This window comes from Taudactylus pleione, unplaced genomic scaffold (genome assembly GCF_031769625.1).
Source record: "Taudactylus pleione unplaced genomic scaffold, aTauple2 ptg000040l, whole genome shotgun sequence".
NCBI classification, from domain to species: domain Eukaryota; kingdom Metazoa; phylum Chordata; class Amphibia; order Anura; family Myobatrachidae; genus Taudactylus; species Taudactylus pleione.
In genome coordinates this window covers 33,182,352-33,208,820 of record NW_028284442.1, presented here as the reverse complement: position 1 = coordinate 33,208,820, position 26,469 = coordinate 33,182,352, and the positions used below count along the sequence as shown (strand labels likewise).

General features: G+C 43.6%; 1 protein-coding gene across 1 annotated transcript in view; it reads right to left on the bottom strand.

Annotated features, from left to right (window-relative positions):
- Positions 1–11,869: 11,869 nt before the first annotated feature.
- The window catches only part of LOC148538512 (4-hydroxyphenylpyruvate dioxygenase), a 91,684-nt gene continuing 77,084 nt past the window's right edge, over positions 11,870–26,469 (bottom strand). The window contains exons 7-11 of the mRNA XM_088454239.1: positions 25,868–26,030; positions 23,673–23,744; positions 17,064–17,186; positions 16,869–16,985; positions 11,870–11,983 (exon numbers count right to left, since the gene is read on the bottom strand). Coding sequence (XP_088310365.1) covers positions 11,870–11,983; positions 16,869–16,985; positions 17,064–17,186; positions 23,673–23,744; positions 25,868–26,030 — 589 coding nt within the window. The remainder of the gene's footprint in view (positions 11,984–16,868; positions 16,986–17,063; positions 17,187–23,672; positions 23,745–25,867; positions 26,031–26,469) is intronic.

The window sequence follows — 26,469 nt, the reverse complement described above, 5'->3', positions numbered from 1 at the left end:
CTTCCCCGCTGCCTAAACCTAAGTCCCCCGGGAGGTGGCCTAACCCTAAGTCCCCCCCGGGTGCCTTAAACTTAACCCTCCCCCCCCCCGCGGCAGTCCGCTCGCAGCGCCCGGCATCCCTTCGCGGCGCCCGGCATCCCTTCTACATCTAGACGCCCTGCATTTCACCCTCGCCAGGATATGACAGTCGGGAAGCCGGCTGCCGGTATTAAGGCAGCCGGCTTCCCGATTGTATACTGCCAGGAGGCATAGGCATGCGTACATGGGGCCTGATTCTGAGTCAGACTGATCGCTTAGTGCGGACACAAATGGTGAGTTTATACTTATAGCGCATGTGCAGAAGCGGATTCCTATTCAGAGTCAGATGGAACTTACCTGGATCTGTCCCATGAAATAGGACGTTTTGAGGTGGGAACTGGTTTGGTGACAATGCAATTGCACTTAACTGCTCTGACTTGTGGGAGTGTTGTGTGCGTGTATCATGCTCTGTGCAATTGAGCGTATGGAGAGGAGAAGCCGGTTTCTGATCTACATATCTCTTGCACCTAGCATGGGGCTGCTGTAAGCGCAAATATGATGGCGGCCAGTGTAAACTTGCTGGGGAGCACGACTTTTCGCTTGCACACGCACAAACCCCAGCATTAGTTGAATGGAATCTCGCATTAGCATAAGGTAATAAATCAGGCTTCTGCAGCTGCCCACAACTACAACAACTAGAGGGCCACTCATAATCAGCCCCATAGGGTCCAGGGTGTACCCAGGTACACCCTAATGTTGGACGCCATATCATTGGGCCTGATTCAGACCCACTCGCGAGCGGCTGTACGCTCGCAAGTGGGTCGATGGTCTGCACTGAGCATGCGCACGACGGAGGGAGCTCCGTCGTGCGCATGCGCCAGACACGACGAGCGAAGGACTTTCCTTCGCTCGTTGTGTCCGATCAAAGGGGGCGTGCTGTCAATGTTGATTGACAGCACGCCCCCTTTGGTGGGCGTGCCGGGGGCGTGCCTCCCTGACGGGGGCGTTCCCACGGGAACGCCTCCCGTCAGAAGCCGGCCCACTGACATCACTAGTGATGTCAGTGGGAGTGATTTTGGCTCTGATAGAGCCAAAATCACTCCGGAGCTTGCGGTTGAAAACCTCAACCGCAGGCTCCGGCTCGCAATTTCGATGGTCGCGATGGTCATGACCATCGCGGCCATCAAAATGCACGCTCGTATAGCCTGTGGGTGGTGACCCACAGCTATACGAGCGTCCAGGAGGACGCTCCATGAAAAAGGAGCCCGGCCCTCATGCAGAGCGTGCGCTCAGGGCCATCGAAATTGCGAGCCGGAGCCTGCGGTTGAGGTTTTCAACCGCAAGCTCCGGAGTGATTTTGGCTCTATCAGAGCCAAAATCACTCCCACTGACATCACTAGTGATGTCAGTGGGCCGGCTTCTGACGGGAGGCGTTCCCGTGGGAACGCCCCCGTCAGGGAGGCACGCCCCCGGCACGCCCACCAAAGGGGGCGTGCTGTCAATCAACATTGACAGCACGCCCCCTTTGATCGGACACAACGAGCGAAGGAAAGTCCTTCGCTCGTCGTGTCTGGCGCATGCGCACGACGGAGCTCCCTCCGTCGTGCGCATGCTCAGTGCAGACCATCGACCCACTTGCGAGCGTACAGCCGCTCGCGAGTGGGTCTGAATCAGGCCCATTGTCCGCAAAATTACTGGTGAAGCCGGCAACCTGTTAAGGCGACAGCATCAGTGAGTGAGTTAGTGACTCACAAGAAGCAGTGCACCCTTCCCACACTCCCTAATTATTACTGCCCATGGAGGAGCAGCAGAGTGTTGGGCGCAGAGTACCCTCTCTCTAGTGCACACCCTAATCAAATGTACTGTGCATACCAATAAAAGAAGGTGAGTACTAGTAGTAGTGGGTATGCACTGTGTGGCAAAATGTTTATAGTGTGACCAATTACATAATGTCTATACTGGGGGATAATGTTATACTGGAGGCATTGTAGTATAATGTTATACTTGGGGCACTGTGCATTTTGTGCATACTGGGGGCACTGTGCATTTTGTGCATACTGGGGGCACTGTGGCATAATGTGAACTGGTAAGTACTATAGTGTATGACATAATGTCATTTTATTAGCAGGCTCCCCCACAAATTAGTTGCTCTTGTGCCCCAGCAAACCTTAATTTGGCCCTACCACTGCACAGGTCATCTACCATTCTACAAGTGTCCAGTGTAGCTTATCTAGAGCTGTAACTTGGACTGTGCAAAGGTAAAGCGTTACACAAGGAAATTAATAGGTTAATTTGGTTATACTTGAGGATTATTTGGTGTCAGTTTTCTTTCTTGCCCCAGGCTCTAAAATTTCTAGTTACTGCTTTGAGTTTTTACATATTGTTCAGCTTCCATGCCCTCTGTATTATACAGACCTGCCTTATGCTAAGTACACACTGAGATGACGGATCAGTCAGCAGAACAATGCTCTGTCAGAGCAGCCAATTGGTAAGCTATACACACCAATTGGCCGCTCTATATGTCTGGGCTGACATCACAACTGGGTGGGCATTTAAATATGCCCGTCCAGTTGAGATTTCAGTGTCGGCGGTCCCTGCAGCCAGTGTATGGGTGGTCGGCAGGTCGTCCATACACACATGCAGATGCACCGATATACCTTTCATATGTCGGCATTGGCTGTGCTGCAGGGCTAGCCTGATATGTCTGTGAACAATGTCGTTCACAGACATATCAGGTGTACATATCCGCTGGTGCACTCATGACAATAATATTGTTTGTCTAACGAACGAATGATATACCGACAAGTGTGTATCCAGTATTATGCTGGGTACACACTAAACAGATATATCTGCAAATGATGGTTGTTCGTACACACTGAACAACCATCATCTGTGTTCAGTGTGTGGGAGGAGGCGGGTCCCTCTGGCCCCTTCCCCGTGGCTGCCGCTGCATGTGTACGGGTGGTTTGCAGACCGCCCATACACACTTGCTGATGGACAGATATGTCTGCAGATATATCTGTCCATCGGCTGTGTAGCACAGCCAGTGTGATATGTCTATGAAATACGTTGTTCACAGACATATCGCGGGTACACACTGGCCGACGGGCAGCAGATATATTAGCTCAGAGTTTGTCAAATTTTTGTAAAATCTAGGAGCCAGCTTAAAAGTTTAGGAGCCAGACCATCATCCACTACCAAAATATATGAAAACTTGTATAAACAATCACACGTGCCCCATCGATGCCCCTCAACCTCCCCACATGCTTTCAGACTACCACACGTGTCTTCAATGGTCATTAGATTCTGCCACATGCCCATACCTGCCTCCAATCTATATTGTGCCACACCCTAGGGCCCAAAACCATATTATGCCATACCCTAGGGCCCAAATCCATATTTTGCCACACCCTAGGGCCCAAATCCATATGCCATACTGTAGGACCAACATACATAGTATACCCCACAGTATGACTAAATTCATACATATGTGGGATGATGAGTTATATAAGTACATATGATGAGACGTGTAACTTAGGGAGGGGTGGTGGGAGAGGCACACTTAGGGAGTTTTACCTGAGCACTGAAGGAGCAAGGTGCAGGAGTCTTATTAATTAAATTACAGTGAGGCAGTACTGCGGGCAAGGAGGGGGTTAGAGACAAGCAGTGCTGGGGAAGGGTGGGAGGGTAGATAGCAGCTGGGGCAGTACTGGGGGAAAGGAAGGGGTTAGGGGCAGGCAGTACTGGGGTAGGTAGTAAAGGTAGATAGTAGATGGGGCAGCACTAGGGGCAAGTAAGGGGTTAGGGGCAGGCAGTACTGGGTGCTGTATTTACCTCCTTCCCGCTGAAAGCCATCTCACACAGCATGAGCCGCAGCCTCAGCTTGTCCTTCCAACTCGTTCCAGGCCCGGGCAGTGTCCACCTCCCCAGCTTTCTGTGTGCGGAAAGCTGGCTGAAGAAGTCGAGGGTGGAGCGCAGGCAGCTGGAGGAGCCCGACACCAACAACATAAAAGGGGCAATAATGCTGCTGCTGCAGCCGGGAGGGCCACAGGGTGGCCGGCAGGGAAGAGGTGCAGAGCCCGAGGAGTAGGATGCTGAGGCACCGCTGAAGAGATGCTGGATTCAAATAGCAGAAGGTGCGCTGGCGGGCAGGGAGGGAGGGAGACACTGCAGGTGCATGGCAATAGGCTGAGGAGAAACTAAAGGCAGCATGGTGATTGGCTGGGGAGACACTGCAGGCGGTGATTAGCTGCAGCGCAGGCAGTGTGTCCTGTGGGACGGACCCAGTCATTTACTAAAAGTGGGTCCTGTCTCCCTAGATCTGGTTGCCAGGCAGCAAAATCTGGACGCCATGGCGACCTGGCCCCCGGGATTAGTCGAGCCCTGTATTAGCTGATCAGTTGATCAGCCAATATATCTGTCAGTGTGTACCCAGCTTTAGACCTGCTGCTGGTAGGGACAACAAGACTACTAGGTATGGAGATCTAGAACTGATAACCATGGTTATTATAACAGTTAATAGTGCTCTGGCTGCATCTCATTCAGAGAATCCTAATTGGTTTCTGCAGTCTACAGAATAACACTCCTTTTAAATCTGAATGCGGGTCGCACCCGGGATTTTGTTCACGCGTCCATCCCGGCTGAGACCCCTTTCAGACTGGAGCCTGACCCGGCACTAATGCAGGGTCGATAACGTCATCGCCTAACGTGCTGAGCCGATCCTCGGAGATGAGATCATCTCCAAGCGCCGGCTCTTCCTATGCAGTGAAAGGGACCTGGGTCGCATCAGCCCGGGTTACCCGTTCACACTGCACAAGTGTGAACGGGTAACCCGTTCACTCGACCCGGCTTATTTCAACCTGGCCCTTTCACACTGCACAATATTTTAGGTTGCTGCGCGTTCACGTGCAATAACCCGGGTTATTGATTGTAGTGTGCAAGTGGGAACAGACTAAAATGGGCATATTGGATATCCAATTTATAACATGGATTGCACCAGAACTGTGAATAAACCCTGTTAGCACTAACATAACTTAATATAAATTTGAGACTCACATGTCTGCTTTAACCATTATTTGCAAAGTTCCCACATGCTTTATTTACCTTGCTGGAACTCACTTATAACAACTGTCGCTTTCTTGGAGAATCATATTGACTATCTCTTCCTTCAGCTTTTAAAACATTTGGTACAAAGTCTAAAACCCTTATTTTGGTCCAGTTCTGCTTTACTACTGCTGTATATTAACTGATGACCACTAGACTTGAATCACAAACACAATGGGTTGAACTGATGCCAATTTGCACAACGTGCAATACGAAAACATGCCTCATGTATGTGTGCATATTCAGTGTTAGTTCGCTAACTAATTGCTTTATAGATGCATCATGCAAACTATCAAGAATGTCACTAATTATTCAGCAATTGGCATATTCCAGGCCACTATCTCCGATAATTAGTTCCTCACCTATCATTGATGTCTCAGTGTCATCTTGATCTAGTGAATCCTCTCTCCTTCCATTATCTAGTTATCCAAATACTCAATCCTATCTGCTGTGCCTTTTATTAATGTTGCTTTCATCTCATTATCGTTTATTTGTAAGGCGCCACTAAACTCAGCAGTACTAGACAGTAGTAAATCATTCAAGAAAACAAATCATACTTAAAATCAGAGCAAGTACATTAGAGGTTGACATAAGAGAGGGTAGAGAGGACCCTGCTCATGAGAGATTACTTTCTAAGTGGTGAGGGCAATGTTGGTACAGTAAATCATTGTACCATGACTCACTAATAGCTATGAGATCTAAACTATCTTTGACATAATTGAAACCAGTTCACGGCGCTTATTTCCTAAACAAGAAGTTGTATACATAGAATTTTAAATCTTGCTACTTTTCCTTAATGTTTTTTACCTGCCCCCATTGCAAGTTTAAATAACCAGCAAGTCAGTGTCTGAACTCCTCACTAAGAGTTTCTGTTCCCATGGGAAGCAAGCAATTTCATTAAATAATAAAAGAACGTTATCGTCAGTGCCTACCAGCACAAATCTGTGTAAGGAGCCATGGGCGCAGAAGCGCTCCACTACAATAACTCTTCAATTTGTTGCTCTGTATGTTATCTAAGAAGCCGGTCCGGCACTGCTCTTTTTAGTGCGGGTTGCTCAGAAGTGCTGTGCCGCTTACCTTGTTCCTGTGAGTTGTCTGCCTGTCAGTATATTCAGTCCTGATTCTGGCTGGCACCCTGATTTGGACTCTGATTACTCCCTAGATCGCTGCTTACCCTGACCTCTGCTCTGGACCCTGACTGCTCTCTGCATCTTTTACATCCTGGACCACTGGATTGGTCTCTTGACAATTCCTTGAATTCTGCCAGACTTTGCACAGGACATATATGAGTACCTACGTTGTTATTCACAGTATTGTATTGTGATTGTTGTTTTATATGATCCTTGCTCTAGTGTTGGTTCCAAAATAAGCGCCTTCTATTACGTGCCTATGACCTGGCGGCAACCAAGTATCTGTGAGCATCCTATGATGTAAGAGAAGCGGGCTGCTAAAAGTGAAGACCATGACTAGCCCGATTCCATTATTCATAATAGCTTGGGAGGGTTTTGCTAGGAAACACTATGACTTCACAGAGGTTCCCAAACTCCACCATTACAGTCCACATTTTAAGGATATCCATGTTTGAGTATAGGTACCTCAGTCAATTTGATTTTACCATCTGGTCTCAAGTATGGATATCCTTAAAACCTGGACTGTAATGGCAGAGTTTGGTCAACCTGGCAGTTGATGCCTTTACCAGTGACCAGTAGGCCCTGGACACATTTATGAATGGATTTTATAATGAAAAACTATCCCTGTCTAAACTTTTAGAGGCCTATTTGTCAATTAATATTTGTGGGTACCCACAAGAATGGATGTTTTCAAAGGGTACCCACTAATATTAAGGATTACGCATATTTAACATGGAGGGACCTATGATATTTGCCGCAGTATCTCCATTTCTGACTGCAAAGCAGCCCACAAATGGTAAAGCACAAGAGTAAGCTATCTCTCTGCTTCCAGCTCTTCACTCAGACGGGCTCTTATTGGAGCCTGTCTCCTGACAAGAGCCTAATGCTAAATTTACGTGAAAATTTACATTGTCAAGTTGCGATGTTACGCCTAAAATATCACATCCACATTTAAATGCAGATTGTGGCTAGAGCATCCATTAATAAGAACATAAAAGAAAATTCCTATAAAGTATACTCACGGTGGTAGTTGTTCCCTACCAGGTTGCCCCAGATTTTTCCAGGGGCCTCAGATCTCTGTTAGAGGCAGTGTGGTCACATTGGCTCTTTTATGCATATGTGGTGGGACTGTCCCATAATATCTAAATACTGGGATGAAGTCGTATCTTTGGTGAATAAGGCGATTGGTGTCTCCCCCTCCAAGGACCCATTACACATGCTTCTCTGTAAAGCCTCTAAATTCCTTTCCAAACTTCAGAACAAATTCTGTGGCCATATTTGTAATGCGGCTAAACTATTAATTGTTGTGAACTGGAAGCAAATCGAAGCCCCGTCAATGCAAGCTCTTATTAACAAAGTGGGGTTCTTAGCCTTCATGGAATATATCACTGCTCTTCTCAATGATACTGTATTAAACGCAATTTGGGACCCTTGGTATTCCACATTTCACAGGCGGCTACTCGGATTAGAGTGAAGCTAGTCTTCACAGCGTTGTGATGTGCAATGTCTGTTGCCTTTTTCCCTCACCCCCCCTTTTTTTCCCTACCTCTTATTTCTATTTCACTTTTTGAAGTTTGTTGTTTTTTTTAAGCTATGTCAGTTTTGACAATATAGATTTAAAAGTTTAAACAAATAGTTGAATAATAATATTGCTGTACATGTTAAGGTGCATACACACTAGACGATATGCTCCCTGAGCGATATCGTCTAGTGTGTCCCCGGCAGGGTGTGCTCAATGTCGTTTATGACATTGAGCCACAGCCGCTGAACGACATCATTAACGATATCGTTCAGCGCCGGGCTCTCTCCCCCATTCCCTGACATGCAGCAACCTGACGAGATCGTCAGGTTGGCCTGCATGTCAGCCCGATGAACGATGATGACGAACGACCCGCGGGAACGCGCGTCGTCATTATCATTCATCTTTTTGGGATTAAAAATGGACGATAAAGTGGACGACTGAACGATAACGATATCGTTATCATTCAGTCGGCCACTTTATCGCCCAGTGTGTACGCACCTTAACCTATCAGAAAACATGTTTGTTAGTTTTTTTTGTATTTCTTTGTACACAATTTATAATTGGCTATGGTATTGTTGAAAGTTTCGGTCATCTATTATGATAAATAAAGATTAAAAAAGAAAATGCAGATTGTGATAAATTTGCCCTTTAATACTGTTTGGGTAGTGGTAAATAGATTAAGCAAGATGACCCATGGCGCACTTCTCAATGGATAAAACTCAGGCCCTGATTCAGAGCCGCTCACAAAAAGCGAGCGCTCGCTCTGAATCAGGGCGGCCACTTTTTTTTTTTTTAAACCGGCCTCCTGGCCGCTCTCTAAGCTGTGGGTGACCACCCACAGCTTTTGCGAGCAGCCAGGTGATCGTCGTGACCATCGGGCTTGCGACGAGATCCTTGTGGTAGGGTCTCGTTTGCTGCAAGCCCCAGTGAGCTTCCGGCTGTAATAGAGCTGGAAGCTCACTACTAACATCACTGGTGATGTCAGTAGGGCCGTCCGCAAAGGGCAGGTGTTCCCTCAGGAACGCCTCCGTTTGACCAGCCACCCTCCCTCCCCGCCTACAAAACGGGGCGAGCTGTCGATCAACATCGACAGCCGCCCCGTTTGTAGCGGGCCCCGGAGCGAGTGAATTTCTCACTCGCTCCGGGGCTTGCGCACACCGCGTGTGCACAGTGCCCCATCACCGACCCGCTTGCGAGCGCATAGCGCTTACGAGCGGGTCTGAATCAGGCCCTCAGGCTTCAATTTTTGTCAGATACTTATATTAAATGGTACAGTATTCACGTGTTTTGGATAGGCAATATGATAATTCTGAACTTGCACTAATTTGGTGAAAAGAACCGAGTCAGAACCAAAGTGCTCATCTCTAGTTATGACATACAGGTAAATGTTGGTTATTTGATCATTTTCAGATTTGTGTGCAGTATCCTAGTATTGAGCTCTGCAAAAGTTATTTGTTTGAAATCTGCTTTTAGAGCTCAAGGCTATTAAAAACGTATGTTAGACAACAGATATGGCTATGAAAATATAATTAGACAACTGCCTTAGTTATCAGTCTACTTGAATTAAACATTTTTTGAGTGGGCAAAATGAAATAAACATGCAATGTATGTAAGATCATGAATTTTGGACCTGAATTACTTTTTGCTACCAATGAAGGGAAACCTGTAGGATTTTAGAATACTTTTTCTCCATAGTTTTTATTTCTAATATTCTTTGCTCCCATTGTAGGAATGGTTAAAAAACGAGCGCTATAGGTGAAAAGTACATAAAACAAATGTAAAAACTTTGTTATATTATGGTATCCATGACACTAAAAATAATATAAATGTTTATAGTCCTTATCTGTACTTAGTGTAGGAGTGGGTATGGGCGGTTCAACAGTTTTGTTTTTTAGGATACAGCTGGTCTTTAGTCAAGGGTAGTAATTCCCTTCTCTATCCCTAACTGCTCCTACCTTAGAGCAAAGTCTTCCTTTTCGGCTGGTGGGTCTTCTTTCTTCTCCGGCCGCTATACAGCACGCGTGGCAGTGTGGTGCCTTCTGATGACGTCAGATGCCGCTCGTTAACTGGAAGGAAGGTCCCACTTGATGCCTGCTTTGCCCCACTTGCTGTATACGCAGTACCTTTGGGATTCTGACTGTCGGGATGCCGCTGTTGATATTCTGACCACCGGCATCCCGACCGCCGGGATCCAGTACCCAACCCTAATGTAGAATAGAACTTAAATGTAATAAGTAGCAATCAGAAGTATTTTTTTTTTTGCTCAGGTTCTTCACACTTTATTTACTTTTAATTACATTATCATTATTGAAAATTCTGTCATAAACAATGTAATAGAACAGGTATAATTATAGGTTTATTTCCAAAAGCAGCAAAAGTATTTTATTCTCTTATTAACTGGCACAATGTGTTTTTCACTTTTCTTGAGGTAGATAATATCAGGTGGTTCTTTTTCATTGCTCGCAATAGGTTCCTTGGCCTTCCAGCTGAGCATTATTCAGAATTAGAGATTTGCTGTCAACCTATTATTTGGATGAAGGCCTCATATATTATATTACGGGTGTGGATTGAAAGATTTACAGTAAAAAGGTAGATAATGTCTAGATAGACACCAGATGTAAGACAGTCAATAAGTCGACAGGGAGAAAATGTTGACATGTAAGAAGGTGACAGGTACAAATGGTCGACAGGGTCAGAAGGTTAACATGAACTTGGTCGACAAAAAAAATGATTGACACATTTTTTTTCTGATCCTAATCTTCTCCCTAACGCTCCCTTGGTGCCTAACCCTCCCTCCTGGTGCCTAACCGTCTGGGTAGGTGCCTGACCCTAACCGTCCTTTCTAGTGCCTAACCTCCCTCCCGGTGCCTAACCCTAACCATCGGTATAACTGCCTAACCATCAGGGTAAGTGCCTAACTCTAACCCTCCGGTAGGTGCCTAACCCTAAAATGTTTTTTTTATTATTTTTTTAAATGTGTCGACTTTTTGGCACTGTCGACCATTTGTACCTGTGAACCTTCTTAAATGTTGACATCTAGTGTGTAAGTTTTTGTCCCTGTCGACATTTTGTCCCTGTCGACCTTTGACTGTCTAACATCTGGTGTCTACATTGTCTTCCTTTTTACTGTAGGTCTTTAGACCGGATCCCTTATATTACTATTAATTTTATTATTGCATGATAAAATGGTGTCATACAGAAAAGGCAAAACACAATATCCATATTGCAAAGATAAAAAAATCTCTCTAAAAAAGTGTATTTTTTATATAGGCATCCTTCCCTACTCTATACCATGTACCCAACGATATCTGGCTCCTGTTGGAGATGTCTCTTTACGACATATATGGTGGGACTGCCCTCAATTGTCTAAATTTTGGTCTGAGGTTATCTCCATTTCGCAACAAATTCTAGGTTTCCCCATCCCTACTGATCCCATTTTGGCTGTTTAATCATTCACATACCTCATTAGGGTCCTACAAGAAATCATTGCTACGCCATCATAGCAATGCGGCCCGAGAGGTTATTCCATTACTTTGGAATTCCCGCACCCCACCTATCCATAAAGCTTGGTTACAGAGGATCGATTACTACATGTCGATAGAAGACCTTTTAAGCTCCTCTACAGATTTCACTTTCACCAGTATTTGGTTCCCATGGCTGGAATATAAGTCCACCGCGGAATGTAAAACTTATACGTCTTCCATCTCTCCTCCAACGTCAGTTTACCCCACATACGATGACCTTTCCTTCCTCCCCCTCTGTCCAATGATCCCTAGTTCTTTTCTCATTTTTTATTTGAATTTAATTGTATTGGATTCCAGTATTTGTATACGTCTACTTCATTATCTGTCCTCATATGGATGTATTTGTATTATACTACTTTTGTATATCTGTTCATTTGGAACCTTTAATAAAAACAGGATGCACAAAAAAGAGTGTATTTAGAGATACCAGAAATATTACTTAAATTCAACAAAATACATAACATCTTAACTGAATTGTATTGGTATTTGAAGTTGTTCCATCTGAGGATATCTTTCCTTTTGAAAATATTTTTCCAGTGAATTAATAGACTCATCCTTCCTTGGTTAGAGCTTCAATAAAACACATGTTGTTCTCCATTGTCTGTGTAGATGGTGAGATTACCCCTGGCGTCTTGATCCTTTTCTATAGCTTCAAACAGAGACTTGAAGTTTCCAGCTCCAAATCCCTGTAATATAAATAGTGCATCATTATAGGGAGTACTTATTACTGTTTAGTATAGTAATATAAAGAGACTATAATTCACTAGTACTTCACTGATAAGCTTTATATTTACTTTGTTCATCTGCGTTCATAAATAAGTATGATGGAATAATTCATACAATTATAGCATTACTATATAATAATTGTAATGGCATAACAATCACTGCAGATAACATTCCAATTGCTTCTGCCTTTTGTATGGCATTTTAAGTTCCATCCTCTTTTTCCGCTATTCACAATCAAACGTTCTTATTGCATGAGCAACTTCTCACATCACCAACCGTTTTCCAAAACAGGAGACAACTGAACTGAAATACATACACAGGCTTTAACGATATCCCATCTAGACTACTGTAACACCATCCACTGTAGCCTCCAGCGAACACAGTGGCTCCTAGCCTAATTGCCACATATTGCCGTTTGTTTGGGCACCAAAAATTGCCAATCCTGTTCATCATCTAATTGGTATATCCAGTTTGACTGTTCTAAATGTTATCTTTAAGATCTGGCCATTCAACCGAACGCTTAAAGTTCAGATTAATTAGTACATTTTTGTATGTTGGCCTGGTAAATGTGACTTTAGTATTTATTAATAACAATGTCCAAATAAAGAGAGAGTGTTTCATATACAGTATATGACACTTCAATATAGTACTATATTGTGTATAAATGTATAAATGTAACTATCTTCATGCTAACACTGTCAAGCTTCCTCTCCTGGTATAAACCAGACACATATGCTAAAATTTTCTCCTTGCATCAAACTGGCGCATATACTGCTGTTTCAATCTGGCACATATGCTAATTTACGTATTTTGACATATATCTCTCAGGTGCAGCTGGAGTAGCCGGCCACATCACCTACCTAATGATTCAGATCAGTAAGCCTGAGGGGTCTTTGCTTTTAAAAATGTGGGCTCTATATATGGACATCACTGCTCTCTCCCAGTCTCCTCACTCACATACACAACATTGACACAGCACTACCGCGCAGCTCTGGGAAAAAATGCAGCCAATACCTGTACAGGCAATTATCCAACTGGTGCCAGGAGAGGGGGAGGACCAAACAAATCAATGAAAGGCAGTCTAATAATAAAATCTGTGTGTTATCTCCATCCCTACACTGACTGGCACCCTGCGACCCATTACATTGACTGGCGCCTCTCTCAAATGTTGGGAGGGGGGAGAGCCTATGTATCCCTCTAAGCATACTGTGAAAAATTATCATTTTCTTCAGTGCATCTTATACCTATGTATTTTACATAAAATGAGTCCAATCCTACATCAGCCCCTGCTGAGAAGAAACAAATCCTCCATACATGAGACAGATATTTGCTGTGGCCAAACTTTTATGTATGTATCGTTTTCCATACTGTGATAGAACTGAAATTTCTTTAATTTGCTATGCATCATACTATAAGAGATTACCACTGTCTAGTAGCAATCTGAAATGTAGGAAACCTGCTGTGCATAGAACTAAAATATTCCCCTTTCTTAAACTGTTGCATATTCAGCATATGGTTCTAAAACTTTTTACTTATATATATATATATTTTAATACTAGTGGGTAAATTTACTAAAGTGAGAGTTTTTAGAAGCGAGTTTTAGAAGAGATGTTGCCCATAGCAACCAATCAGATTCTAGCTATTATCTTCTAGAAGGTGCTAATTAAATGTTAAGTAGAAGCTGATTGGTTGCTATGGGCAACATCTCTTTTAAAACTCGCTTCTAAAAACTCTCACTTTGGTTAATTTACTCCTAGCTCTCTTACTGTAAGGCAACTCAACTTGTATTTAAGGTTTGAAGCAAAATATGACTCTCACAGTATTTTTATGTAATATGTAAGTATTTTTATGTACTATGTAAGTGTTTTTATGTACTATGTAAGTGTTTTTATGTAATATGTAAGTATTTTTATGTAATATGTAAGTGTTTTTATGTAATATGTAAGTGTTTTTATGTAATATGTAAGTATTTTTATGTAATATGTAAGTATTTTTATGTAATATGTAAGTGTTTTTATGTAATATGTAAGTATTTTTATGTAATATGTAAGTGTTTTTATGTACTATGTAAGTGTTTTTATGTAATATGTAAGTATTTTTATGTAATATGTAAGTGTTTTTATGTAATATGTAAGTGTTTTTATGTAATATGTAAGTATTTTTATGTAATATGTAAGTGTTTTTATGTAATATGTAAGTATTTTTATGTAATATGTAAGTGTTTTTATGTACTATGTAAGTGTTTTTATGTAATATGTAAGTATTTTTATGTAATATGTAAGTGTTTTTATGTAATATGTAAGTGTTTTTATGTAATATGTAAGTATTTTTATGTAATATGTAAGTGTTTTTATGTAATATGTAAGTATTTTTATGTAATATGTAAGTGTTTTTATGTAATATGTAAGTATTTTTATGTAATATAAGAAGAACATTTGCTGCTTGGAGAATGAGTATTCCACAAATTTTCCCTGATTTAAATTTATAGTTAGCAGCAAAATAAAAACAATGGGCCTGATTCACTACAGATTGCTATTGCGATCGCAGCTGCGATTACGCTCAGAGGTCTGCTAATGACTGCAATCGCAAAGCCACAAAGCCATCACACAGCCACAGCTTTAATACCTCGCATCAGGAACATCGAGTAATATCGGCCCCTCACGCACAATTACATCAGCCCTGACCTAACTCAGAAATTGCTAACCTTGTTGTATGCAGTGAGTACATAGGCTGCGTATGCCGTCAGAGTAGCTAATTTATGCACGCCCATGCAACGGTGTTCAAATGGACTGGCATGCCTGCATTTCTACGACCACTCCCACCTCACCACCCCCAAACGCTGACCTTCCTTCACTCACTCTGTGATGGCTTTCTTTCTGCGTGAGTGATCACAATGCTAACTCACGGACGCACACTGTGGTGCATGCGCAGTATGCACCATCGACCTATCTGCGTACGCTGTTGCAGTTGCGATCCGTGATGAATCAGGCCCAGTGTTTGAAAAAGTAGTAACATGTCAAAGAACAGTTCAGGAAAGGTAAGTCATTACAATGTATTCTCTTGTAAAACCTGTAATATTCTGGCTGTTGTGTCGATGGACACGAACCGTTTACTAGAACTCGTCTGTGGTCTGATTTGAGACCTTTAAACGCCAACTGTTATAGTCTAATGTGTGGGTAAGTGTGATACGGGTGGACACGACATCATTTAGCTTGGATCGCAAGTCTGCAATCGCATGCACCCACGCGTTGCAAAAATATACAAATGAATACGATTGCACTACGATCGCAGCACTAAACCAAGACGCCCACCAGCCTATAAAACCGGCCACTTCCCATTACATACATCCGCAAGTCAGCTGTAACATCGGACCCATGCGCACAGTTGTGGTTGAGTTTCACCTGACTCACAAACTGCAAAACTTCCTGTCGCCATCTAGACCTCTGGCTGCTTATGCTGTTGCTGGGGTTTAATTATGCACGCTCCTGTAACAGCATTCAAACGCACAGGTATGGCTGTGTTCCTTCGACCACCTCACTCTCCACCCCCAAAAGTCACTTCCTGTCAATCATTTCTTAGCGTCTCTGCGTATCCGCTGCATTCGCGTTCGCAGTGGCCGTTTCGCACACGCGCACTGCGGTGCATACACATGCGCAGAACGCAAATATCGACCGGGTGCATGCGAACGCAGACTTGCTGATCCAGCCTGAATGAGGCCCACTGTCCCTTATGATTTATTATGTATGCTACAAAATAAAATCTTTTTCTTCACCAACTGCAAAGTGTCACTAGCGCTGATGTGAAGCTTTCATTCAGGTAGATAAATGTGCCAGAATCCTGACCGCCGGCATCCCAACGGTAAGTATTAGGGTTAGGGGGAGGGCTAGGCCTAGGCAATAAGGCAGGTATGGGGAACCTCCGGCCCTGGGGCCGTATAAGGCCCTCGGAGTCATTTGGTCTGGCACTCTGAGCTTTTTTCTGCTAACCTCATCTGGCTAGCTAGGTGCCTACAATGGCACCCTGCAGCCAGAATCTATGCAGCAGTGCCATCTGGATGCTTCAGATGGTCACACCACTGCCCTTACAGCTCCCCGGAGCATCCTCAGGATGCTCCAGGCATTGCTGTAATCACCGGTGATTGTGACCCCGCCCCTTGAGACATCATACAGAGAGGAGGCGTGGTCTGCACCAGGCCCGCGAATAATGTTATATATATCAAAATGGTCCTCGGCAGAAAAAAGGTTCCCCACCCCTGCACTAAGGGGTATGGTACGGCTTGGGGGGGGGAATCAGGGTTAGGCTGCGGGAAAGGTGGGTTAGGGGGAGGGTTAGGACTCTTACCTACACGAGTCGGGGTCTGACTGCCGCTGACGGTATTCTGACTGCCAGCATCCCAACTGTCGGGATCCTGTACCCAAACCAAATGAATGTACAGAAGCAGATTGTTGTAGTTTTTATATACTTTGTGAGGATTATTTTTGAATATTATTGAAAGGCTGAAATGTGCAGTAATATGAGGCAACCAGTCACCACTTAGCATTTATCTGCTAGTGCAATTTTGACAATAAAAGCAAATGTCTGATTGGCTGCTATACTGTAGTATAGTGCACATCTACCACTTTAAAAAAAAATGGTAATGAATAACCTCTTATGCTATTTACTAATATTGCTCAAAGGAGCAGTTACTATATGCACTTAAACAGCTGCCAATCAGCTTTGATCTGCTTAGTGTAGGCAAGCCAGTGAAAGCAAATGTCTGATTGGTCGCTGTACTTTCAGTGCAAATGTGCATCGTTAGTAATAACACCTCGGTGAACATATTTAAATATACATTTTGTGACTCACATAATGGTTGTGTCTTTGTATAACTTCTAGGAAGAGAGTTGGTCTGTCCTGCACTGGCTTGGTGAAGATCTGAAGAAGGTAGCCTTTATCATCATAATCAACCAAGATTTTTAGCTCCTGTAAGAAATAAGGCAGTATTAGTCTTTATATACATTATAGCATTCATCATTCTGAATTACAGATATGTGTATATACCTGTAACACACTAATATCTTCCTTTACGGTGATCTTGGCACTCTTTAAATTTTTTCTCAGCTCATCGTAATAGGTATCTGGGGCAGAAAGAAACTCTATCCCACGAGATTTCAGATGTTTCACCTGCAGAAATGTTTGATTGACAGTAGTGATATAGTATTATTGTTAAGAAGAATTAATTAACTTTTTTACTATATGCAACAAGGATTCAAGTGATCATTTGTATGATGCAGAGCCAAAAAGGTGTGCTTAGATTCCAGGAACGGCATTAATTAAATCAGCTGTATGCATTTCATTAATAGCAGTTGTGCTTCAATTTTATCCACTGTCCCTGGCAAAGATATCTGTGTAAATGCCTTGTCTAAACTCCTAGTATTGACAAGCAAGAATTAGTTAAGGCAATAGCTTAGAATAGTAAGAAATAGCAAAACGTTTTACTGGGTATATTTTTTATTTTACCTGTTTGTACGATAAGAAAAAACACAGGAATTCTTGAAATAAATATCATGATGATAGCAAAAAATATAAATAAGGACTCAATGAGATGACAAATTTTTTGGGGGGTATACTGGGTGCTGTCTATGGCCAGACTGGCCATTTGGAAATTCTGGCAAATGCCAGAAGGGCCTCTAATCTGATGGCCCATTCCGGCTGTCTGGAGGCGTGGCCGAGCAGTTCCGCCTCCCTGTACTCTGCTCAGCCCGGCAGTCTTTGTATAATTTGCGGACGCTTCCCTGTGCCTCGTGACCATGCCTCCTTTGTCCTGCATGTCCAGGGAATAAGTCATGACTTTACTTTTCCTTCTCTTTTTACAATGTACATAACATACAGCACTTAAGTATTTGTGATTAGATAATTTATTCTGTGTCTTTAAAAATATTTCTTTTGAAAATGTATGAATGATGAGACTGCAATGTAATTTTCGGGTGTGGATTAACAGATAGACAGTAAAAAGGTTGACAGTGTCTAGATAGACACCAGAAGTTAGACAGTCAATAGGTCGACTGGGACACAAGGTCGACAAGGACAAAAGGTCGACACACTAAAGGCTGACATTTAACAAGGTCGACAGGTACTAATGGTCGACAGGGTCAAAATGTCAACACAAAAATGGGCTACATGTGAGTTTTCTCCTAGCCCTAATCTTCACCCTAACCCTCCCTCCTTGTGCCTAACTCTAACCCTCCGGAAAGTGGCTATCCCTCCCTCCTGGCGCATAACCCTAACCGTTCGGGGTAAGTGCCTAACCTTAACCATCGGGGTAAGTGCCTAGCCGTAAAAAAACAACAACAAAAAAACGTGTCGACTATTTTTGTGTCAACTATTTTTTTGTGTTGACCTTTTGACACTGTCTACCTTTTGTACCTGTCGACCTATTGACTGTCTGACAATGTCTATTTAGACATTGTCAACTTTTTTACTGCCTATAGTCCGGAACCCGTCATTTTCTATTATATATAAGCTAATCTTAAGGGGGGAATTCAATTAGTCGTGTTAATGTGATAATTTATCACGTGTTAAGTTTTCGCACCCTTTGCTTGTGAATTTTGCTTATCACGTTTATGTGCGCTCTCGTTTTTCACGTAATTCAATTCCAAAAGTCGCAAAGCGGTCAAAAATTCTTCCTGGTTTTACCCACGTAAGTATAGGTGAAAATGGGGAAATCTGCCTGTACCCCAGAAAGGCAAAGTGATATAGGATAACATTACACAAGTGTATTAGTGACCCTAAAAAAATTATTTGGGGTCCTTAAATTGTGTCAAATAGCTGTTTTATACATATTTCTAAAACAGTCAAATAATTATAGAAAGCAAGTGTTTTTTTTTTTTGCACAATAAGTCTTTTTAAACTGTCCCACATCAATTATCCCATTTTCATGTACTTTGCACTTGTTCACCCCAAAAGTGACATGTCATTATTGGCCTATTTAAGCTGATTAAAAACATATTTTTGCCTAATTAGTCTTTAAGGAGGATGTCCTAGTGGTTCTGAACCAAGTCTCGACATTTTTACCTTGAAATAAGGATTTTTCCCAACTTTTCACCTACTCAGGAGGCTGTGAAAACTTTTTGTAACTTTATGCTATGGAGAATTCGCACCCGTGAAAACCGCAGCTAATTGTATTGCGCGATAAGTATAAACTCACACGATAAGCCTTTTTTCGCATAAAAGCGGCTTATTTGTATTCCCCCTAAAGCCGGGTACACATTAAATGATCGTCTAATGTGTACCCAACTAAAATCTACTAAGAAAAATTAAACTCAACTACTAAGACTGTTGTTTGCACACTAATACCCCCTTTACACCGGAGCTAAAACCTGGGTTATTGCATGGTTAACCCGGTTTGCTCCCTGGTGTAAAAGGGGAGAGGGGTGGATCGACGGGTCAAGTGACCCAGCAATCCAACCCAGGTAAATAGCAGGGTTTAACACGGGCACAGCCCGTGAAACCCTGCTGTGAGAACAGCGCACTCCGGGTCACGATGACCTGGAGTGCGCTGCAAGCCGGCCGATTGGTCCGGCTTCAGTGGCGCTTGGAGATCTCCAAGCGTCCACTTTCATGCCAGGAAAGCCGGGTCTATGCAGACCCGACTCCGGTGTGAGCGGCGCCGACTCGTGAATATCCTGACTCGGCGCTGGTTAATTCCGGATTGGAACACTGGGCCTGATTCAGAGCCACTCGTAAGCGGCCGCTCATTCGCTCTGAGCGATGTTCGCACAACTGCGCATGCGTATGGGTCATAATGCGCAAACCAGTCATTGCGGTTGGAAATCGTGCGCTCGCAAAATAGCGAGGGGCTGCTAATTTGATTGACAGAATGTACCGTTTGTGGGTGGTAACAGGGGAAGGTGCTTGAAAACGGGGGAGTGGAGATCCGAACGCAGGCGTGCCTAACGGTGAAAAGGGCGTTTAATGGGAGTGCATAATTAGTAAAGGAGCGTCATCGACCACGTCACTTGGTTGTCTTTAAGCCTGAACTGCTCGCAGTGATTGCGGTAAGAAAAACCTACCACAAGCACTGCGAGCAGTTCAGATGCCTTTCGATGTTCCCGATTAACCTAATAAATACCGGAGATGACGTGTGATGCGAACGGCAAAGAGGCGTCTTTACAAAATAGCGAGTGCATTTTTCGCTCGCTCGGTCAGACATAGAGGCGTCAACAAACCGCAAAGAGCAAGCACTCAATTTAAATAGCCGGCCCCTTTTTTGGAACGACCGTCCGCAAATAGCGTCCGGGTCTGGTCAGACCCGGAATTTTGGTGGAAAAGGGGTATTACAGGATTTCTTTGATTTAATATATTGCTCATGACCTATGTTAATATTTAAAAAAAAATAAAAAATTACATTGCCTTAACAATTACCAGTACAATATAATTCATTTCTATAACTTTTGACTTAAATTTACTTAATTCTAAACAAAAATCAAATCATCAATGCTTGAATCTGGAATTCAAATATTAAATCAATATCTTAAAGCATCGCAATAAGCAATTAATTTTAAAGCGAATGTGAGAAATAAGAGGGTCAAAAATTATCTGCACTCTGGCTGTAGAATTTATTTTAATCAACTATCAGAAAAAAAAACAAATACATTATTTTTTCAACATAATCTCTATGCTTTTCAATACACTTTGTCCATCTGTAAACGAGCTTTCGTATTCCCTCATTAAAAAATGTTTTAGGCTGGGCTGCGAGCCATGAATACACCGCTGTCTTCACTATTTTTTGACCAAATTTGCAATGTGAAAATTTATATTTTCACGCGTATTTACTAAGTCTCTCTTGCCAAGAGACGGGCATTGATAAGAGCCCGTCCTGGTGAAGAGCTGGATGCAGTGTGATAGCATAACACTAACACACTGCTTCTTGGTTTGGGCCCCCGGCAGCCAATGCGCATGTGCGGTCATCAAAATTTTGAATAAATAGCCCATAGACTGCTATAGGGTAACGCCCTGGATATGGTATTATTTATTGGGGCCAAGCTCTGCAATGATTTGCATTCTTGGTAAATGTGGCAGAAGAACAACCCATATAGAAAACTCTGGGGCTGCATTTGTGGACTAAGGGCCTAATTCAGACCAGCTCGCGAGCGCTGAGCGCTCGCAAGCGGGTTGATGTTGGCCAAGTGCGCATGCGCACAATGGAGGCGACTCCGTCGTGCGCATGCGCGAGACCCGAATAACGACGTCCAAGCTGTCGTTATGGGTCTCGCACCAAAGGGGGCGTGCTGTCGATGGTGAGTGACAGCACGCCCCCTTTGGTGGGTGTGCCGGGGGCGTGGCTGCCCAGACGAAGGCGTTCCCATGGGAACGCCTACCGTCTGGGGCCGGCCCCACTGACATCACAAGTGATGTCAGTGGGAGTGCTTTTGGCTCTGATAGAGCCAAAATCACTCCAGGGCTTGCAGCAACGAGACCCTACCGCAAGGGTCTCGTCGCAAGCACGATGGTCGCGATGGTCTTGACCATTGCGACCATTATTTTGGCCGCTCGCTATAGCTGTGGGTGGTCACCCACAGCTATGCCAGCGGCCAGGAGGCCGCTCTTAAATTCAGAGGGACGGCCCTGATTCAGAGCGAGCGCTCTGTCAGAGCGTCCGGCTCTGAATCAGGGCCTAAAATGGAGGGATCACAGCAAATATCAGAGGTATCTGCTGCAATCCCTCCATAGTATATATGGGGGATCATTAATATTTGTGGGTACCCTGCAAATATTTCATGATAAATAGGGCCCCAAGAGTAAAATGTTTTTATTTATATTATTTTATCAAAACGATAAGACTTGTATCCTATACAATAGCATGTAATTGTAATTACATAGTAAACATTAACAATGATTAATTACTATATTAAGTAAACTGTATATATAACAGTCAGCCTTACTACATTTTTAAAGTTAAACAGGACTACTAGCATACTTGCCTACTTTCCTGGAATGGCCGGGAGGCTCCCGAAAATCGGGAGGCGCTCCCAGTCACCTGGTAGGCAAGTCTCCAACACCCTCCTCCACCGCCTGTACCCCACTGTGGACCCCCCTCCACCCGCTCGCACCCCCCTGCAGCCACCCACTTACAGAGCACAAGAGGGCGATGACGCAATTCGCTGCGAATCGCGTCATCGAAGCCCCGACCCCTGCTATACAATGCCTGTTTTCTCGGCACTGTATAGCGGGGGGTGGGGCCACGATGATGGGATTGTGCCACCACGCTCCCTGCACTGTCCACTTTTCTGGCCACCACTTCCACTCTATGCCGACCTGGCTGCATAGTCGGTAAGTATGACTAATACCCCCCCTATTCCAAAAGTCCCAGGTCTGACCCGGAGTTTGGAACATGTTTCCAAACCGGATCAGACCTGGGACAGACCCCTTTCCCACTGCGGTGCAACCCTGGGTTATGCCCAAGTTGGCACAGTTGACACCGAACCTGGGTCAGCAGTGACCCGGGTCTTCCAGCATCGCAGTGGATGCTTGGAGATGATGTCATCTCCAAGTGCCGCTGAAGCCGGCCAATCAGTTAGCATGCGGCCTGACCCGGGTCGCACTGTTTACACTGCAGGGTGACACGGGAACGACCTGTGCTCAATCCTGCAAGGTAGCCGGGTCGGATCGCCAGGTCACTGGACCCGGGTTGATCATTTTACACTGACAAAAATCCCGGGTTGATGCGCGTTCATGTGCATCAACCCAGGATTTTTAAAGCAGTTCTGATGTATAGTCACACACTGATAGTGTAAGGTAGCCGTCTGTGGAGGCTGCACAATGTTAATTTATATGCTGCCGATGTTAAATTTTGTGCAGTCCATAATCTACCAAATCACATTTTAATAGTATATGTGGTTCTCAAATTAGCTAGAGTCAAAGATAAAGTCTGATATGAAATTGATTCCAAATGAGGTCACCTAATCCCATCAGTATCTTGCTATACATTGGGACTCTGCTGATCATTAGTTCCATTAGATAATTTAGCACCAATAAAATGGGAAAAGCTTTATATTAGGCCTGATTCAGATGTAAACACAATGCAGATATTTACGCATTGAGCAAATATATATATATATATATATATATATATATATATATACACAGTATAGATAGATATAGTTATATATACAAACACGTATATATTTATTTAATATTTGATTTTCATATTAAAACTGCTATTGTCTGACTGTTGTATGTCAACTTCGGAACTGCAAGAATTCCCCCTAGAAAGATTCAGCTACTCAATCTGGTATATAAGTATTTTTGATTTATATATTTTGTTCAAACCAATAATGGGCCTCTTTCTCCTATTTTGTATGAAACAACAAATATGGAAATGAGGACTTATTTAAGTACATTTTCGCTGCTTTGCCAGTAACACAAATGTCAGTACACACAAAATTCTTAACTTCAATTCCATCATAACGAATAGCAAAAAAGGAGACTTAAAAATACATAACAACATTTATGTGTCAAAACATATACAGATATTCATGCACAGACTCGTATATATAAACACACCACCCTCTTAGTCAAACAGCAAGAAGATCAAAGCCTTAGTCACAGGAGGGCTCGCCCCTCCCTCCGCTGCATTTCCTTTTGTACCTATCTGTCTGAATTACTCACTGCTTTGATGATGTTGGATGTGTTAAGAGCAATGTGCTGTACACCAGCACCACCATAGTAGTCCACATACTCCTAAAAATGAAAGCATGATAGGATCACACATTACTGACTGCATGCATCATAATACAAAGGAAGCACTTTCAGTTACAGATTTACTTAAAGTGTATTCATCTATATGTGTTACAAAAAATCTAGAGTGTAATAAAATTTAATGACTTGTTACATTGGCAACAGGTCCACTATACAGCAGCCGGATCACTTCTGGCATGGTTGTGGCTCTATTAGAAGTGTAAAGTTGGGTACACATTAACCGATGTGTACCCAGAGTGATTTAGCTGGCGATGGGACTCGGCATGCGGCAAGTGCATACACGCTTGCCGATGCCGGATCTGACGGGGTTGGGGGAAGGACACGTCAATCTGCAGCATGACATCGTTAGCATCATCCTCTCTCGGCCCTGCAGTAGGGCAGACGGGCGATGTCGCTAACAACCCATGGGAGTGTGCATATCATGGGTACACACTAGACAATGTACCCGATATGTCGCTCCGATCCTTGGCATCGGACGACATATCGTCTAGATGATTGCACTTACAGGTTCCATGGTCATTTCTGGCTAAACCCTGTTGACATCAAAATATGGGCCTGATTCTGAGTTGTACGCACTGCCGATATCAGACGCAGTGAAGCGATGTATCGGCTGTTAATGCAGTACTGATTCAGACGCACAGTGTCTGGAATGGGAAGGGCTTTGTAGCGGCATTAGCAGCAGCATAACGGCTATATGACACCCTAATGCCTCCCCGTAAACACATGATGTCATGACATTATGCCTCAGCCGCCGGCTCCAGGAAGTAGAGAATTGCCTGGAGTGTCCTAAGGATGCCCCGGGTATCTCAACAGGCTGTAGGGTGTCTGTTTAGAATGACCCTTGGATGCTCTGGGCAGGAGGAGGGGACTCATTGCCGCTGCACAGGGGGCGCACACATGGGAACAAGGGACCTCATTCAGAGCCGCTCGAAAAAGCGAGCGCTCGCTCTGAATGAGGGTGGCCGCTTTTTTTTATTTTTTAGCCGGCCTCCTGGCCGCTCGCTAAGCTGTGGGTGACCACCCACAGCCTTTGCGAGCGGCCAGGTGATGGTCGCGACCATCGGGCTTGCGACGAGACCCTTGTGGTAGGGTCTCGTCTGCTGCAAGCTCCAGTGAGCTTCCTGCTCTAACAGAGTGATGTCAGTAGGGCCGCCCGCAAACGACAGGCGTTCCTTTGTCCCCCTCCCCGCCTACAAAACGGGGCGAGCCCGACAGCCGCCCCGTTTGTAGCGAGCCCCGGAGCGAGTTAATTTCTCACTCGCTCCCGGGCTTGCGCACGCGCGGTGCCCCACCATCGACCCGCTTGCGAGCGCATAGCGCTTGCAAGTGGGTCTGAATGAGGGCCAATGTCCCAATTAGCAGCTGACCTGGGCCGGGCCACTCTAGCCCAGGCAATTAGTCGCTCCATGCCCTCTTGGTGCCCCTGAGTGTGGCTGTACCTCTTTGGCAGGCCCAGTACTTTTAATAATTTGTAGGCTTCAAGCTGGGCAAAAACATTTTTAAAATATATGTATTTTCTATAGTTACAATGTTTTATACAAGAATTATTTTTCATATTATTTGCTGCTTCAAAATCCTTTTTTATATCAAATATTTATATATCTTTAGTCTTATTACTATAGGGTGCCACATTTATTTTGTAATTGTGTTTAGTAATATGTGTGTGTCCACAGTTTTGCATTGTTTATGTGGGTTTTTTTATGGTTTTTTTTTTCCATGTATAATTTTTTATTTTTCAGAACAAAGGGGTAACATACTGGAGCTATTATTTGCTTCACAGCTACTTGTACATTCTAAAAAATAACAAACACTGTCAAAGTCTAACTTTCATAAGGGAGTGTTTTTTAGTTTTTATATTACTGATTAGGCCTGCATTCGATTTAAAGAATGGTCCTACCTAGTACATCATAAGCACATTTGAAAGTAAGGTTCCACTTGATAATCTGAACGGAGGCTTGTTAGCACAGTGGTGCCCAAGCTTGCACTCCCAAGCCCTTGTATGCCCACCATTATTTGCATTTCTTAGTGCAAAAAAAATCAACCTAAAAGAAATATAAATAAAAACAGTCATACAGTGATAATAATGAAGTCACTTTCTATCATACCTGGATCTGTGATTTTTTCTTCCCAGGAGCTGGTTCATTTATTGGCATTTTTATAGTCTCCTCGTAATTTGTCACCACAATTGAGCGCAGAGCGCTGTACTCTGTATGCATCTGTTTGTCATCTACGGACCAGAATCTGTGGAAGAGCAGGGATTTTTGATACCTAGAGGTTTATGAAAATCAAGGAATATATATTATTTCCTCTCCATGGATGCCAAGCATTGTTAATTGCCACACAGGTAGAAAACAATAATATTTGTACTTAATAGTTAGTTCTATTATTAGTCAGTTATTATGAGCTGTAAGTAATATTCCACACATATGTGTGTTACTGCATTACTAAGTGCAGAGCTGCTGCCTGACTTTTCTGTCCAGACATACTTGTTATACCAAAAAAAAAAATGGCTAAAGAAGAATTAAATGACAATATTTATAAACTGGGTTAAATCATACTTGCCTACTTTTGAAAAACGATTTTATGGAGATTAATCAGTCCTGTCGTGGGGTTGTGCCATGCTCCGCACAAAGGGTGTGTCTAGCTTCACCCATGGGTGTGTCCTGCAGTGGCAGTCCGCCAGCCCTATGCTAGGTGCAGAGTCTTT